Source organism: Sinocyclocheilus grahami, unplaced genomic scaffold, assembly GCF_001515645.1.
Source record: "Sinocyclocheilus grahami isolate Dianchi unplaced genomic scaffold, SAMN03320097.WGS_v1.1 scaffold234.1, whole genome shotgun sequence".
NCBI lineage: Eukaryota > Metazoa > Chordata > Actinopteri > Cypriniformes > Cyprinidae > Sinocyclocheilus > Sinocyclocheilus grahami.
The window spans coordinates 815,211-833,076 of NW_015505413.1; the positions used below are offsets into that span (position 1 = coordinate 815,211).

The following is a 17,866-nucleotide window of genomic DNA, read 5'->3' on the forward strand; positions in this document are numbered from 1 at the left end:
AAGTCCTAATCCCAGCTGAACACCTCTGGTGTGACTTTAAATGCAGACCTTGAGCCAAAAACTCACCAAACACCAATGACGTACATACATATGGACAAATGTATTGGGACACCCCCTTCCTTAGAACAGAAAAAGGCACTTCCAAAACTGTGGCAACAACGATGGAAACATAATTCATGTATTTAAAAGTTGTATTTCCAGTTTTGGAAGTGTCTAAAATGATTGTACGCATATGTACAAGTCATTGGTGTTTGGTGATTATAATGAACAATTCCCTAGAATATCATTATATGCTTAAACATTAAGATTTGAACTCATGGAAATTACTAAAGTAGTCAAACCTGTTCATTAGAAGGGGGTGTGCCAATACTTTTGGCAATATAGTGTACAAGCCAACCTAGCTATTTAAAATCTTTGTCTGCATTTTAATAATATTGACCTATTACATTTGCTATTGCTTTTGACCATTAGGTATCAGTATATATTAATTTAGTTAGTTATATTAATAGAAATGCTTCACTGGGAACCAAATCGTCCGGCTCGGTTTGCCCCCCCTCGAACTCGAAGACATCTCTAATTTGACAGTTTACCATCTGATCTCACATAGGACGGGACGAAACCATGCAGTGAATGGGGGGAGATAATTTTGCCGGAAATGCAGAAATAAGCCGTAATTTAGTTTTATTTTTAACTCTTTGGTAGATACATTTATAATTTCCATTCCATTACTACTACTACTGTTACTACTAATAAAACAGATCTCTGGGGGCCCCAAAAGTGCGTGGGCCCTTAGAATAGACCTAACTTTCCCCCCTAGCGGCGCCCCTGGAGAGACGGACTCAGTAGAGTAATTGCAGCATTTGCACAATAAATTTTCATACATGACATCACTGCTGGTGGGAGGGGCCCCATCTGTTCTTTGGGGTGGGGGGCTCTAAGATGTGCGGTAGGCTTCGCCACTGATCACGGTTATATATTTTTGACACATTTTGATACATACTCTTTAGAGATACACGTCTTTGTATTTTTTTTTTATGTATTTTTTGATAAATTAATAAATAGGACAAAAAATCCCATATGTTAATTAGTTATAATGCGAAATTAGTCATAGGCTTATACCTTGCTAAACAATACAATTTGAATACAAATACAGTTTTTAAAAAGATTTTTGTCACATTTGATATGTTCTAAACACACGTAATGAAAAAAAAATCCAAAATCTTTTTTTTCTTGGTCCCTGCTACGTCAATTTATATCTAATTTAATCTACACTCTAAAAAATGCTGGGTTGTTTCAACTCAACTTTGGGTCAACTTTTTACATTACATTTTTAGACCCAAAGTTGAGTTGAAACAACCCAGCATTTTTTAGAGTGTAAGTTTGTTTTGATCTCAAATGTGCTCACTTTATCCAGAATAAAATTCTATTATCATATTTCATAAATGGAAGTAATTGATTCTGGATTTGCCTCAGCTATAGTGCACACTCTTCTGCCAGCACACAGCTCTTCTGGGCTCTTCTGGGCTCTTCTGGGCTCTCTGGGAAAGACTTGGTATCCCACAGTGTTCTGGATCAATCTGCACTTAAGACGTTATTCCGGCTTGGATCGTCCGCTTCTTCCTTCAACCCACAATTTCCTCAAGGGTGCTGCACTGGAGATTAGACTATAGATAAAAGAGGACTAGTGTTTTACATACACTCAGCTGGCCTCTCGTGAAATTGAAATATGAATGTATCTACAGCAGTGGTGTGGAGAACAGGTGATTTAGCGAAGCTGTAGACCTCAACAGCTCTTGACAAATGAGAGCTGAATCAGACTTTCATCAAGCTCTTTGCTTTTCACACTATATCCGTTTCTCGTTTCTCATGACATTTCCACGAGGTCAGGGCTTTCGAAAAATAAAGCTGATTTTGTATTTTGCACAGTAACGACCAGCAGAGGGAGACAGCAGACAGTGTAACCCGTTAGAATCCGCTGTTACAGGGAGACCGGGGCTAGTTGTCACAAGCCTTGGACTAAAAATCCAATCGGTTTTTTTTTTAGCAGTGGTTTTGTCTATTAGTTTCAAACGTCTAGTTCATTTAATTCCTCTTGAATCGGTTTCATTTTTGGGAACCATGTCCTAAACTAAAATTACAATTTATATTTTTGTAATGGTAAACATCTGAACACAATAAAACTACACGAGTGAACTATAAACAATGAAGGTATTTTTTTTTTAACTAGGTTAAACTTTTTTCTTTATGCAAGATTTTTGTTTTAAATATTTACATTTATGCATTTGGCAGATGTTTTTATCCAAAGTAACCTTCATTGCATTCAAGGTAGGCAACATATTTATAAGTTCAATAATTTATTGTGATTTTTTAAAAATTATTATTATTAAAAAAAAGAATGTAATTTTAAAAATTACATTTTAGAATAATAAATTAATTACAATAACAGCCCCCACCCCAACTATTTCCATTATTGCTATTTCATGAATTCTTTTTTTTTTTTCATTGTTGTACTGTTTATATTTGTAATATTTTTTATTATAATTTTTTTTTCTTTCTGAAAACCATTAAATCGCCTACACTAAAAAAATTGATTTACTTTGATTAAAGATCACAGAGTTGGCTACTGATTGTGCTTTTTTCTGGTTTTATACTGTGGAATGAACAGGAAAGGACTTAAAAGCGTGCTTGATATTCATTTGATAGTTGAATATGAGTAAAATAAAGCTGTAGGTCATGTATTAGAGTTTCTTCATACTGTTACTACTTTTCAGGAAAAGATACTTTACATAAATGTGTGTTTCTTCCCACCAAGATCTAAGACCATTCATTAAATGTTCATTAAAATAATGTACTCATCAAACAGGAACGTATATATAAACATATTTATATTTGATGTTTCATATTTGAACTTTATGACTGTGCTAACAGCTGCTGGTTCTGGCAGAAGACCCAAAGTTAATAATACAATCAATCAACTTCCTTATTTGCACAGGAAATTATGAAGTGTTGTTTGATTTTAGTTAGGGTCACTTTCCGGATATGAGCTTTCTTGCTCATTTTGGCATCAATATACAGCTCCCACGACTCATTAAACTTGTGTGTATGTAAAATGGGGCCTTCATATGTCACAAACTAGTCCATTAAGACCAGGTCTAAAGATCTAAACAGAAGTGTTTGTTCTGGGAACATGAGCTTTTGTTTCTGAAAACACGTTTTTTTTATTTTATATAATAGTTAACAGTGTTGGGGAAAGTTACTTTTAAAAGTAATGCATTACAATATTGCGTTACTGCCTAAAAAAGTAACTAATTACGTTACTTAGTTACTTTTTATGGAAAGTAATGCGTTATATTACTTTTGCGTTACTTTCGTGTTACTTTTTAAATTTAAGCAGGGCTTGATTGTTTTATAAGAAGTTCTATTTATAGCAAATATAAAAGCCCTTTCACACCAAAAAGTGTAATGAATAAACCTCAGGCTGAAGCACAAGTAAATTCACGTCTGTACAGTAGAACGCAGAAGAAACACTCTTCAGCAATAAAAAAACAAAACACAATTGTTAGTTTCTCTAAAGTCATGTTTGCTTATCAGTGTGGTTGAACTGGATCAGCAGAGGCCAGCTCAACACTGCTAGTTATATAGAATATAAGGACATAAATATTTGCTGAAGGGAAATGAAACTTTATTTTCTATTATTTGTATTATAATAATAACAACAACAACACATTTCAATGATGTTGAAAATATCATTTATAAGCTAAAAAATATATTTGTATTTTAAAATAGAAGCCACGAATTGATCTGAAATCTTTCGACCCTACTGCACATCTGAACTGGTTTATCTCCACATTTATCACATAGGCTTTGTGATGTGCTGCGTGATACACGAGCTCGTGAGCTCATTTTGATCTCATATCCTCTGTGTTTGGGTGCAGTAGTCGCGGAGAGACCCGTGAAAGCTGTGGCTTATAGTGGACGGACGCTTTAGCAAAGGTAAAGTTGAAACGTTTGTTCCTTTGTCTATAGAAATCAGCATTAAAGCCAATCGCGCGCTTACCAACATTGTCGAGTTTGGTGTTTTGCCAAGTATTCATCTGTAAAAGACGCCATTTTCACGCTGTGTTGCTCTCAGCGAGCACATAGTGATGTTAGCGGATTTGGTCATGCCCTTATGACTCGCATATGAAATTGCATAGAGAATAAACTCTGCAATGTGACATAGGCGATGTAATCGGGATCTAATCCTCCATTTTTAACACATATTTCATAAAAATGCGCTATTAGAATTAATGCTGCTTAATGCTTTGGAAAACATCCCAACTTTTGTTAGTGACTAAAAGTATGTAACTAAAGAACTTCTATTTTAAGTTATGTTTAATATAACTAACTAATATCTGGTGGTTACAGAACTGAAACCCACCCACAACAGCAGGAATGTCTTCTGTATGGGTCAGTGCTGCTGTTTATTTCATTTTTACTTTAACCATTTCAGGATGAAGTGACTCTACATTTACATTTCTTGCTCTGAAAGTGATATTTACTGAAGATAATCATTTTTCAGAAGACTTTGTACGTTCTGTTTTCTATTTTCAGGATGATTTGGATCTTCTCGGGATCTAATCCTCCATTTTTAACACATATTTCATAAAAATGCGCTATTAGAATTAATGCTGCTTAATGCTTTGGAAAACATCCCAACTTTTGTTAGTGACTAAAAGTATGTAACTAAAGAACTTCTATTTTAAGTTATGTTTAATATAACTAACTAATATCTGGTGGTTACAGAACTGAAACCCACCCACAACAGCAGGAATGTCTTCTGTATGGGTCAGTGCTGCTGTTTATTTCATTTTTACTTTAACCATTTCAGGATGAAGTGACTCTACATTTACATTTCTTGCTCTGTGATATTTACTGAAGATAATCATTTTTCAGAAGACTTTGTACGTTCTGTTTTCTATTTTCAGGATGATTTGGATCTTCTCCTGGACTCCCCCTCTTCTTTGACTGTAAATGTAAGACTGTGATTGTATTTTATACAGTTATACATTTCATATAGTAAGTTATAAAGGGTTATATATCAACATGATCCATGTTTTACTAAGTCAACAGTACGTGGCACCATTAAGGAGAAGCCGGGCTTTAATCCAGGCGAGGATGCTGCCGCTTTAAGGAAAGCTATTGAAGGCATTGGTAAGTCACTAAGTAACATGGGTGTGGACTTTTAGTGAACTTACACTGCACACATCCAGCTGAGATGTTGAAATCCTGTTGCTTTCTATTGGCTGGCTGTTGGCCTTGTGTCACAATGAGGAACTGTGTGTTTGCGTTTGTAATTCCTCAGGCACTACTGAAAAGACTCTTATTGACATTCTGACTCAAAGAAGCAATGCCCAGCGCCAGCTGGTCTGTAAAGCGTATCAGGACGCCACTGGGAGGGTAAAACACTGTATTACCTGTACACATGTTTAACTAGCTGTTGAATGTTGCCTGATATATAAAAACATGCGTATGTTTTTCATCTTAGACTCTTTGTGATGACTTGGAAGGTGATACACGTGGAGATCTTGAGGGTATTTTGGTGGCCCTGATCACTCCTCCTGCTAAGTTTGACTGCCAAGAGTTCATAGGGGCTATAAAAGTACACAATGCATTTTCTTTTTGACTGCTAATAGTTTAGATCAGGGATGGGCAACTTTTATAGTGACGAGGGCCAGCATTTTTCTCCTTTATACCAAGGGGCCAGGTTACTAATCCACGTCCACACACCTTTTACACCGTCTTACTCAATTTCCTTTTTATTGAAGGAAATTCAAGTGTAACTAATGTCATTTGTTTTTAAAGATTTTATTAAGTATAAAACTTGTGCAGTTATGCTCATTAAGAAGGAAAACCTTGTTGTGAGTGGACAGAGATATTACCCCGACAAGCCGATGTAAACATTTCAATTGCATAGTCTGTAAATTTGCAACAGACAAATATACAGAGGTCCTTTTTTATTAGTAGCCTACAGAACATTCTCAAAACAACCTAAAAGGACAGTTAAAAAGGGCTTAATTAAAAAAAATAGTGATTCTAAATGGTACCATAAAATAACCTGGAATTTAACTGAAGATGTTTTAAGGACCCGCGGAAACCCTAATAAGAACAGTCCAGTGCAAACATTTCTGTCATGCATTTGGCAAAAAGCTTTTGTTGACTATGAATTTTACCTTTGAAATTTGAGGCAAGTGCAACTCTGGCGTCCCCGTGGTTTGTGAGCAGTGGTGTGATGGCGATTTAAATAAAATACAGATTTCCAAACATATGGGTATCCCCTTGAACATGGTAAAAAGATAATCTGTTTACCATCTTGACTTGAAAATACTGTTTTCATGGTCAGTTTTTCATTTTTTATTTGCTAATGTTAATGAATGTTTACATTAGAGTGCACATCCTATGCTGAAATGAATAGGGGAGTGGCTGGAAATAGCGACCTCTCCTGATTGGAGATAGTATTAACATCATAAACTGAAAGCAATCTTTATGTGACTAGCATTTCAATTGTTTTAAAATTGATCATCCGAGTCTAATATGATCCAGCGGGCCGTACTAAAAGATGCTGCGGACCGTATACCGCCAGTTGCCCATCCCTGGTTTAGATGCCTTTATTTTGAATTTAACCAAGATTACATCAATGAAGTTGTTAACAGATTGAGTTTGATCACAGGGTGCCGGTACAACCGAAAGCGTTTTGATAGAACTTTTTGCATCACGTTCGAACCATCAAATCAAGGCTATGTGTGATGCATATTTGGCTGGTTTGTATTTTTTAACGTTCCTTATTTGATATTTTTCCATAATCTAAATATTTTTTACTTGGATGCCATTTAAGTGTTGTCTATTTTCCAGAAACCGGAAGAGCTCTAATTCACGACCTGAAATCTGAGGTGTCCGGGGACTTTGAAAAGACCTTGCTGATCCTCGCTGAGGTTCAGTCAAATCATCATATTTAAATTCATTCAAATGAGTGATGCTGCTGTTTCACTTGCCATTTTTCTTTCTAACTAAAAGGGTAAGAGGGTTGAAAGTACGAACGTGGACGTGGCAAAAGCTAAAGAGGATGCCAAGGTGAAGTGAAAACACTATTGCTGATGTTTTATCAGGTGTATACATAAGTACAACCAAACTCAGTTAAAAGAATTGAATGAAAAAACTAAATCTCCAATATATACCCACATACTTCAATTATTCTGCCCATGTATGCCTGTGTATCAAAGGGACAGTCCACCCAAAAATGAAAAGTCTTGCATCATTTATTCATCTTCATGTCGTTCCAAACCTGTGAGTTTCTTTCTGTCATGACAACTCTCGAAGAGTTTTAGCATGGTAATATCCATGGCAATGTGTTTGGTCTTGATGGAATAGATCTGCTATGCTGATGCTGCGGCGGCAGAGCAAGTACAGAGACTTGCTACTGCTAATGCATAACATGAAATTAACCCATAGCAGATCTATACAGGTGCAGCTGGGGAAGGGGGAGGGTTTTTGAAGCGCGCTGCAACTGCTACAGAAAGCACTAGCCGAGTATTTGAATATTAAGCAGCAGCTCACTGGCTGCTGATGTGAAAAGAAACCAATCAGTTGTGCCATGTGAAAAATGATGTGATTATATCAGATTAAGTTAGAACTTTGTATTTCTTCTGCAGAACATAAAAGAAGATCCCATTGACTTCCATTATATTTTTGTTCATACAGTTGAAGTCAGTGGGAACCAAAACTGTTTGGTTACCAACATTCTTCTTCTATTTTTCCCACTGTGCAGATCTTGTACGAGGCCGGAGAGAAAAAGTGGGGAACAGACGAGAGCAAGTTTATCGACATCCTCTGCCACAGGAGCGTTCCTCAGCTCAGACAAAGTACACCTGCTGGCTTAGTTTCATATCTATTATTTTATATACTATTTTGTAATCATTCTGAAAGAGCTGTAAAACTAAATGTGACAGAGTCATACACAAGACCAATAAGTGATGACCAGTGTTCCAGTTTACTTTCAGCAGTGTGAATCGTGTTTCAATCTTTATCTTTCAGCTCTGGTTGAGTATAAGAGTCTGAGTGGAAAGACCCTTCAGGAAAGCATTGAACGAGAGATGTCTGGAAGACTGGAGGATATTCTGGTGGCTATAGGTGATTATAAAGGTTTTTTACTGGTATTTGTTAAGGCACGTATTATTATTCCTCATAAAATGCATGTGTTTTCCGTTTTGTTTAGTTTTTTTTTTTTTACGTAATCTTTTGTTTTATTGTATTTTATTTTATATTGTATTGTTTCATGCTTAATTTTGTACTTGTAAAATCTAATTGAAAATGTCTCTGCTTTAGTGAAATGTGTGAAGAGCGTCCCAGCATACCTTGCGGAGCGTCTGTATAAAAGCATGAAGGTTAGAACTGTCTTTCTGTATTCACTTCCCCTATTACAAAAATGATATACAGTGAAACAAGATTCTGCAATGCCTCTATAAGCAGACTATTTTTGAACCAGAAACATCTGTGCTTTCAGGGTGCTGGTACCACTGAATCGACCTTAACTAGAATCATAGTGGGCCGTTCAGAGGTCGACCTGCAGGACATCAAGGCAGAATATAAGAAGCTCTTTGGCACTTCTTTATACTCTGACATTGAGGTAAGAAGCATTAAATGAGAACTTGTACACTGTACATTACACCGAAAAAAAAAATGCTGTAGAAACATTTGCCAGTGCAAGTAAACTTCACAAATAATCACATGTAACACATTAAAATTACATGTGAAATTTTGAAGTCAAAAGACTAAAATAGTATTTTCTTGTAAAAACATTCTCCGTAAACGTCAAAGAACATTATTTTACAGTGTAAGTCTAGAATGTCTTCCTGCTCCTATTCATGTGATTGTAACAAGACCCTGTTCCATTTTCTGATGTACACCTTCAGTAATATCTGAACGGCTCTGGTTAAAGTGTGAGGTAGGCAGTAACTTTGGCCAGTGTCTGATAAGGATTCGCAGATGAAATGATTGACATCCTCAGTGACCTAGTCATCCTAGGACCTTGTGTGTGTGTTCTCTTGGCTATAGCTGCCTTCAAGTCATGTGTTTATCATATCCTATTTTCAAATTGAGTGCACATGAGTGCCGCTATAATGTTGTAATTACCAGAGGGGGACTAGTTTTTCTTTAACTGGGTTGGGGTGTGTCAGTGAAAAAATGATGATGAGGATAATTGTATTGTCGTAATTAAGTTTTAATTGTGTTGATTTGTTTACATACATTTACATTTATTCATTTGACAGACATTTTTATCCAAAGCAACTTACAGTTGAATGAATTCTGTGCACTGTTAATGAAGAATAATTCTAAAGCTTATCATAAATCACTAGCAGGTTTTTGAGGTGATGGGTTTGTGTAACTAAACGTTTACCATCATTCACTGTGGCTGCACAAGAGTTGCAAAATGCATAGAAAAGCATGAGTTGCACATCCTTTCCTTTTCAGTTTGCTTAAAAAAAAGTATCTTTGTCAAAAATTGAAAAAGGGAGAATTAAATATGAAATTGTCAAGCAAGTACATTATTTTCTGACCTAAATCGCTTGTAGTCAAGATTATGACTTCTGAACGCGTACAGTAGGCTCTTCAAGGCTGCATTTGACTGATGCATCTTGAAGGGGTTCATAAATTGAATTTGTTAATTCAACTGACTGCATGACAACATCCAAAGTCATACCGATTTCTCTGAGGTTCAGCGTAAAACCAAATGCGAAGACACGTGAGTTTAACATTGTACTGCAGCATTCTTTTGACCGGCATGTGTGCCTCTACACATCAAACACGCTTTGCACTGCGACCTGACGTCCCCATTGTAATCACAAATCTGCTGCTTTAAAGCATTGTCATGTTTCTTTGTTTGTTCCCTTTCCATACTTTACTGTTTTTACTTTACTATGAAGTTGCTTTTGCCCTCCAGTCTCTTCATTTTTGCCACACTAAAACCAGTGCTTATAACAAAGATCATAAATATATTTCCAAATAATAAATAAAGGTTGTAAGCATTTAGCAAGTGCAGTATAAGGTTTAATGTCAGTAGTCACATTCATAATGTTCTTTCTTATATCTTTATTGTAGTCTGAAACATCAGGGGATTTTGGTCAAACCCTGCTGAAGATCTGTGGTGAAGATGGAAAATGAATGTGTCCACTGCCAAAGAATACATCACCGCTGAAGTGCTATAATGTGAAAGAATGTCCAAATATAACTACAGTTAAAATACTATCAATAAATCAGAAGAGCTTTATGAAATGTATTCTTGAACTAACTTGTTTGTTTATAATCATAGATCATTAACATGCATACTTGGTTTCATAGTAACCCTAATATAACAAAATGTTCTTAGTATCAGAAACTGCATTTTAATTTGTAAAATTTTTACACACTATGTCTACATAATGAGCTGAAAGTTACTGAAGAATAAACTTTTTTTTTTCTTTTTTCTATGAAATCTTGAGATTTGAGGTAGTCTTCAATGTGTTGTTCTGTCCCTGATCCAGCGAGTGGCAGTGAAGTACATGTATTTGTAAGTGTTCAACGATTAAAATCTTTTGGGATTTCAGTGGGACAAGCATTTAAGAGACTGCTCATTTTGCCTTGTCAGGCACTCATAAGTACATATAAAAACAGAATTAGGATGACATTTGGTCATAATTCAGCTGCTGAAATTAGACTTTGATCCTCATTTGGAGATTATTACTATCTAATCCCCCAAAACAAAGCAGATTGTCATGAGAAAGTGATGTTTGCAGATGCTGCTAAAGCCAACAAAAGATTCTTAACTCCTTTCACCAGTAAAGAAACCACTGATAAGACTTGAAACTGGTTTTAATTTGCTCTGGAGCATCTGTGAGGTCAACGGCAGATTGTGAAATGATTTGAGGCCCAGAAGTATGATTTTGTGGGAAAGTCATTCTCATGAGATATTGCTTGCATCAGTGCAAATAGGACGATTCCACTTGGAGATAAAGCAAGACAGTATTATGAGCAATAAAGAAATGTTAATGCAGTGAAAACTGATTTTACATAGTCATTTGGGTTTTTATTGAAATTCATCAGACAGCATGTCCAAATTAAGATAAGCATGTGTACAAACAGTCTGCAGAAGTGACTCAGATTTTCTTAATTACTGTTCATAATATACAGCAGTTAAGTAAAAGAAAACCTGACCTCTAAACCACATTCTCTCTTTTCAATTAGTCTTCAGACAGGAAAAGAACAATGCCCTGGAAAATCCCTAATGCCACTAGAGTAGAACAAAACACTCGGATTAAAACAGATTAATATTATTAAGACGATTCTGCTCTTTTATTAAGCCAAAACTCCATGTATGCTGGTATCATTAAGGGATTAAAGACAGGCCATGACACAAGGTCAACTTCCACATGGCATACATAACATTCATTGTCCTGAAGGATTACGATATTGAAATAATAACTCACAAACAAAAGTTGTGAAATACAGTATACTGAATACAGTTCTGATACTCAGTTCTACGTAGCAGTTACATTTAGGTGAATTTAGATTTCACCGACGAACCGTTTTTATACTTTTTACTAGAATTCTGAAATGTTACGAATGAAGCCTACTGAAAATATTCAAATATTACAATTTGCGTGTGTTAAATTTTATTTTATGAACCTCATTTTTCAACGCGGAAGTTAAGCCATTTTCTGTGCATGTGCGAGACTTCCGGTTAATTAGCCGCTGTAGTCAAATAACCAAAGACTGTATAAAAACAATAACGAGAAAGTGCAGTAAACGGTATGTTTGCACTACAAACCAGTGTGTTCATAATGAAGATAATACATTAAAATAACATGGTAAGACACACCAGTTTGCGATATCAAGCTGTTTTGTACAGCTACACAATAGGCTACACACGAACAGTGTTGGGGGTAATTACAAGTAACGCGAGTTACATACTGTAATCAGATTACTTTTTTCAAGTAACTAGTAAAGTAACGCATTACTTTTTAATTTACAAGAGAATATCTGAGTTACTTTTTCAAATAAGTAACGCAAGTTACTTTTTTTCCCAATTTATTGATTGTCAGCTCTCCTGTCCCCATGTTGAGAGAAATCAGATGTAACTGTAGTTATAAAATAAATATGAATATGCATTAACTCATCTCACTCACTCACACACAAAATAAAAAAGAGTGACAGTATTCCTCAAAATTAATACAAATAATGCAACTCAGAATATGATGCAAACCTGCAATAATTAAGTGTTAAACAACACAAATATGCTTTATGTATTTATTCCCATTCTGTTAACCAAAGTCTTTGCTTCTGACCTTCGCTGATCCAGTTCAACTGTACTAATAAGCACAAATTACTCTTCTTCTGCATTCTACTGTACGGACGTAAATGTACTTTCCCTTCAGCCTGAGGCTTATTCATTTCACTTTTGGTGTGAAAAGGCTTTTATATTTGCCAAAAATATAACTTTTTTATTTTAAAAACAAGCAAGCAAGCCCTGCCCAGATTTAAAAAGTAACGCAAAAGTAACGTAACGCATTACTTTCCATAAAAAGTAACTAAGTACCGTAATTAGTTACTTTTTTATGGCGTCACACATTATTGTAATGCATTACTCTTAAAAGTAACTTTCCCCAACACTGCACACGAAGTACAAACAAGATCTTTTTATTCAGTTCCACAATTCAGATATATTCATTCAGACAGGCAGTTTACATCATATCAAATAAAGAAAATGAAACCATCAACACGTTTAAAAATGATGAGACGGAGAAAGTCACACAAAAGGCTTTGTACAGTAGGCTAGTTCATAATCAATTCAGTGCATACAGTAGTGATTTTTACCCATTGTTCACAAAAAGTACTGAAGTAATGCTTTCTTAGTCATTTAAATGCCCAATTTCCAGTGCTGCTTTATACATGAACTCAAATGTGTTTAATACATCAAAACAACTTCCTTTATTGATTACAGAAATTACAGAATTACCCTCTACCATAGAATTCCTCAGAACAGTGATAGTTAAGAGCATTTAAGTTAAGGACATTCCAGAAAAGTTAGGCAACATATTATCAGCATGTATAGTTTCACAACCCCAATGATACCATGGGGAAAAGGCTCAATAGAAAACAAAATACATGAAGTAACAGACGAAGACACTTGATATCCAGCAGTGAATATGTATGAAACATTTGTTCAGGCAGAGGAAGTCGACTGATTACACGAAACGTGATTTTCATTGCAGGTAACCCTACAGTAGGGTGTTCAAAGGCAAATGACTGAAATGAGAGGTAAAGTTTCATTGTTTGATTCTATTAGCACAACTTAAAATAATGCCAAACAAAAACCAAATGAATTTGTTGAACATAAATGGCTCAGGTGATTTTATAACCGCGTTTAACCATGACTGCTGTAGTCTGTGCAGGGCTGATTGTGTCTGTACTTCATGATGTAGATAGCGGTTTGGTGCCACCAGTAGAACATGACCACCACCAGCACATGCCAGAGCTGGTGACTGGCTCCAAGATAGTTCAGCTGGCCTGTGAGGACAGACATAAAAAGGTGGGTAAATATTTGTTCTGAATCAATGTGATCCTTGACTAATTTGGTCAATTCGATTTTATTTGATTAGATTATTTCAACATGATTCAAGAAAAAAAAAAGCACAACATGTAACCAGAATTAGATTGGTGATCTGGATTTGATAGTTTTTAACAACTTTAAATATAACATCAGTATTAAAAGAGTCCCCCCCCCCCAAATATATGGTATAAAAAGAAGGGTAAAAGATTTTCACCCTCAGGCCGTCCAAGATGTAGTTGCGTTTGTTTCTTCATCAGAACAGATTTGGAGAAATGTAGCATTACATCACTTGCTCACCAATCGATCCTCTGCAGTGAATGGGTGCCATCAAACAGCTGATATAAACGTCACAATAATCCACACCACTCCAGTCCATCAATTAACATCTTGTGTAGTGAAATGCTGCATGTTTGTAAGAAACAAATCCATAATTAAGATGTTTTTAACTTCAAATCATTGCTTCTGTCTAAAAGTAATCTATCCATAATATTGCATCTGAATCAGGAGAGAAATATACAGCTAAAATGCCTTGATAGATTTGTCTCATAAATGCAGCTTTTCACTTCACAAGACGTTAACTGGACGTTAAGACTGGAGTGGTGTGAATGGACAGCTGTTTGGACTCTTATTCTGATGGCACCCATTCACAGCAGAGGATCCATTTATGATACTACATTTTTCCAAATCTTTTCACATGAAGAAACAAACTCATCTTCATCTTGGATGGCGTGACATTTTCAGCAAATTTTCATTTTAGGGGTGAACAATTCCTTCAATAAAATATAGCAATTTAATATAGAAAACATCACCTGGAAAGTATCGTTCTGGGATTTTACTGACGTAGAAAAGGAATGCTGAGGCGGCAATCAAATACATGATCATGACTCGAGGAAAAAACACCTGCAAAGAGACGAAGTGATCAATATTAATAGTACCACAATCGTCACTGGTAGAAGGGATATATTGCTATTTCCCTCCTCACAGTGTCTCAATGCAAATATATCACCTTTACGATTTCAGAGTCAAATCCTCCATTGAGCCAGACCCAGTGGCAGGCTGGGATGATGCCGTATCCGGCCACAGAGCAGAACATGACAGAGCGCAGTTTCTTCCACTGCTGTGTGAGGTAGAGCGGATGAATCTGAGCCGCAAACACAGCCAGGATGAGAGCCAGCACCGTCAGCAGGTACACCTGCCTCCAAAACTGAAACAAACATCATGTGCACTGAAGAATGGAGTAATGATGCTAAAAATGCAGCTTTGCATCACAAGATTATACGAGACCCTGAACCACAAAACCAGTCATAAGGGTCAGTTTTTTGGAATTGAGATAAATAAGGTTTCTATTGATGTATGGTTTGTTAGGATAGGGCAATATTTGGCCGAGATACAACTATTTGAAAATCTGGAATCTGAGGATGCAAAAAAAATCAAAATATTGAGAAAATCGCCTTTAAAGTTGTCCAAATGATGTCCAAGTGCTTATGCATATTACAAATCAAAAATTAAGTTTTGTTATATTTACTGTTGGAAATGTACAAAATATCTTCATGGAACATGATCTTTAATTAATATCCTAATGATTTTTGGCATAAAAGAAAAATCGATCATTTTGACCCATACAATGTATTGTTGGCTAGTGCTACAAATATACTCCAGCGACTTAAGACTGCTTTTGTGCTCCAGGGTCACATATTACATTTAAAAATATATTCAAATATAAAACAACTATTTTAAATAGTAATAATATTTCACAACACTACTATTTTTACTGTATTTTTGATCAGATAAATGCAGGCCTTGGTGAATATAAGATATGTCTTTTTAGGAACATAAAAAAAAAAAGTAATAATTCCAGACTTCTTGGTAGTGTATATAATATAAATGTATAAATAAATAAATAGCTAAAATAATATTAGAATAAATAATGAAATGTAGCTAATTCAACATTAATTAACAATGCATTTAATTTAATATATGCAATAAAAACAATACAAATGAAATTAAAGCTGTGAAAAGAAACCATCCATCGTCAGACTTGAAGTCCGCTCTTATAAAACACATCTGTCATACACTGTTGCAGTAGAAGGCATAGAAGACTCCAGGCACATAACATCCCAAAATCCCCACAGATATTCCAGCATAGTCCAGAGCAAGCCAGCGGCGACACGTCTTCTCCGAGCGATGACAGCAGAACAAGTGATAGCCCACAGAGCACAGCATGCAAACCTGACCATAGAATACAAAAAAGAAAACCACATTAATTCATATGTCACACTTATTTGTTCCTGTGTATTACACATGATTATTTAAGCCCTGTCAAAGCGCATTAATAGAACTATTACCTATTTCCTACCGCACATTTGATATATTACCTGAAAACAAAACAGTCCGATTGAATAAATGACATAGTCCTCTCGTGACGCCCCCGCAGACGGCAGAACTGTGGCCATGTTATTCACTCCCAGCGAGAAGAACAGCAGGAACCCAAGCAGATGACTCCAGATGTTCACCGTCTCATTGGACAGAATGAATATGCTGTGGGATATGAGAAATAATGAGTAAACGAACGGCAACACATCTACACTATCAAAAGGGAAAGAAACGCACCTTCTGAGGCACAGTTTGGATGGCAGGTGTGCTCTGTATCCGTCTGTGATGTACGGATTCTCCTTCAGAAACACTGGGATCTGTTCATAGGTGTATAATCGGATTCCTCTGGGCACAAGCACAGGCCAGTACTGATAACTGCCCAGCTCAATGTAATGAGTGCTCTTGAGGGTGTTCTGAGGCATCTTGGTTCATGTGTCTGGAGGAACAAGGCAAATGTATGTCTTGTCCGTTTCAATAAGACTGTGTCTCAAAACAGTGAGCTCCCAAACATTAAAGTGTGACAAACATGCAAAAAAAATAAGAAATCAGGAAGGGGGCCAACACTTTTTCACACCACTGTATATACACACACACACACACACACACACGATCATTAAAGCCCAAAAATCAGCACCAACAAAAAAAAAGCCCTAAAAGCAGATCAGCAAGATAACTGTCAAGATTTAAACTACTGTTCGAGTTGGTTTTAATAACTTTGCATGTATTGAAATCTGTGGCTAGTAAGGTTCATTCATATTTAAATGTCTCTATATTTTCCTGAGAATGAATATTTTATAAACACAACCAAACAAGCAATACATTCTCGTATATTGCTCTAAAGATTTGAACATGCATAACGTTAAATGTTTAGTTTGCGCCGCTGATGTCTGCTGCAGGCTAACAACAGCTGCGCTTTAATGAGGATTAGATTAGGCTTTTAAATCCATTAGAGCTCAGTGTAAGTACAGCAAACCTCTCACCTCCAGGTAAAGACCTGCCGTCTATCCCATTCAGCCCTATTTGTTTCTTAATTTCTGCTTAATAACAGAATATGAGCGTCATGTTGATGACCGGCGGTTAGCCGACCAGCTAAAGGCTAAAGAGGCGAGTGTGTGACACTAAAGTCCTGCGACAGACACACAACGCGACGGCAAGTCACTCTCGCTTCATGAATGATGTTTTTGAATGGAAAAAGCCGATATATATATATATATATATATATATATGCAAAGAAATGAAACAATTAAAAACGTAATGATTTAAATAGATGTTACAAAAAAAAGCAACATTTCGTATAGAATTTTTTTTATATATTTAATAAATAATGTGTCTGATTCTCAGCCCCCCTTTTACCTTTCAGCAAAATAATCTTTCATAAAATATAAGAGATTAGGATTATAATTGGGAAAATCCAGACATCGTAACATGCAATAATCAGACATTATACAGTCTGTTGATTGTGTTTCAGACTAATCCCTGCCATATTTCACCAGACGTCCTGCTAGGCTGTTCATATTCTATCCATTTGAGGACTATGGCAATAAATCATTGATCATTGTAAAAACTCATAAATGAACCATTTTGCATTTTATTTTTAAGGTAGCCTAATACAAGCTGTTTCATTACATAATAAATCACATGCTCACAAGTGAACTACTATTTAATTTAGGCCTAATGGATATGCCATTTACTTCATTAACAATGTCACAATTTAACTGATGAATTTAACATACCTGAAAAGAGTCACACGATCCTTCAGAAATTATTCTAATATGCTGATTTGCTTCTCAATTATTATTGGAACTTAACTGTTCTTATTATTAGGCCTATACGTATTTCTGCTGCTTAATATTGTTGTGGAAATCATGACGT

At 35.8% G+C, this 17,866-nt stretch overlaps 2 protein-coding genes and 1 long non-coding RNA gene across 3 annotated transcripts; 2 read left to right on the plus strand and 1 right to left on the minus strand.

The window, feature by feature from the left end:
- Nucleotides 1–3,825: 3,825 nt before the first annotated feature.
- Nucleotides 3,826–4,626, plus strand: LOC107597623 (uncharacterized). Its single transcript, XR_001610479.1, has 3 exons — nucleotides 3,826–3,993; nucleotides 4,408–4,449; nucleotides 4,594–4,626. It is a non-coding gene; the product is annotated as an uncharacterized lncRNA (long non-coding RNA).
- Nucleotides 4,627–4,633: 7 nt separating this feature from the next.
- On the plus strand, nucleotides 4,634–10,285 carry LOC107597622 (annexin A3-like). The gene is made up of 14 exons (XM_016288774.1): nucleotides 4,634–4,717; nucleotides 4,786–4,827; nucleotides 4,968–5,015; nucleotides 5,106–5,193; nucleotides 5,345–5,439; nucleotides 5,528–5,641; nucleotides 6,710–6,800; nucleotides 6,892–6,971; nucleotides 7,054–7,110; nucleotides 7,805–7,898; nucleotides 8,071–8,166; nucleotides 8,362–8,420; nucleotides 8,540–8,662; nucleotides 10,135–10,285. The coding sequence occupies exons 2-14, from the start codon at nucleotides 4,813–4,815 to the stop codon at nucleotides 10,195–10,197; spliced, it is 1,023 nt and encodes a 340-aa protein (XP_016144260.1). The 5' UTR covers nucleotides 4,634–4,717; nucleotides 4,786–4,812; the 3' UTR covers nucleotides 10,198–10,285.
- Nucleotides 10,286–12,706: 2,421 nt separating this feature from the next.
- Nucleotides 12,707–17,152, minus strand: paqr3b (progestin and adipoQ receptor family member IIIb). Its single transcript, XM_016288775.1, has 7 exons — nucleotides 16,975–17,152; nucleotides 16,232–16,430; nucleotides 15,997–16,159; nucleotides 15,695–15,850; nucleotides 14,628–14,825; nucleotides 14,431–14,521; nucleotides 12,707–13,578 (listed from the first exon to the last, which is right to left on the minus strand). Exons 2-7 carry the CDS (start codon nucleotides 16,414–16,416, stop codon nucleotides 13,436–13,438), a joined length of 936 nt encoding a protein of 311 aa, XP_016144261.1. The 5' UTR covers nucleotides 16,417–16,430; nucleotides 16,975–17,152; the 3' UTR covers nucleotides 12,707–13,435.
- Between the last annotated feature and the right edge of the window lie 714 nt (nucleotides 17,153–17,866).

Bases quoted from the DNA above. Each gene is read 5' to 3' on its own strand.
- LOC107597622 (XM_016288774.1), top strand. The intron at 5,642-6,709 runs GTACACAATGCA...GTTTGATCACAG, and splicing joins AGTTCATAGGGGCTATAAAA to GGTGCCGGTACAACCGAAAG. The intron at 8,663-10,134 runs GTAAGAAGCATT...TCTTTATTGTAG, and splicing joins CTTTATACTCTGACATTGAG to TCTGAAACATCAGGGGATTT.
- paqr3b (XM_016288775.1), bottom strand. From the start codon at position 16,416: ATGCCTCAGAACACCCTCAAGAGCACTCATTACATTGAGCTGGGCAGT. The intron at 16,160-16,231 runs GTGCGTTTCTTT...CATATCCCACAG, and splicing joins TCCAAACTGTGCCTCAGAAG to CATATTCATTCTGTCCAATG. The intron at 13,579-14,430 runs GTGATGTTTTCT...CTGTCCTCACAG, and splicing joins CCCAGAACGATACTTTCCAG to GCCAGCTGAACTATCTTGGA.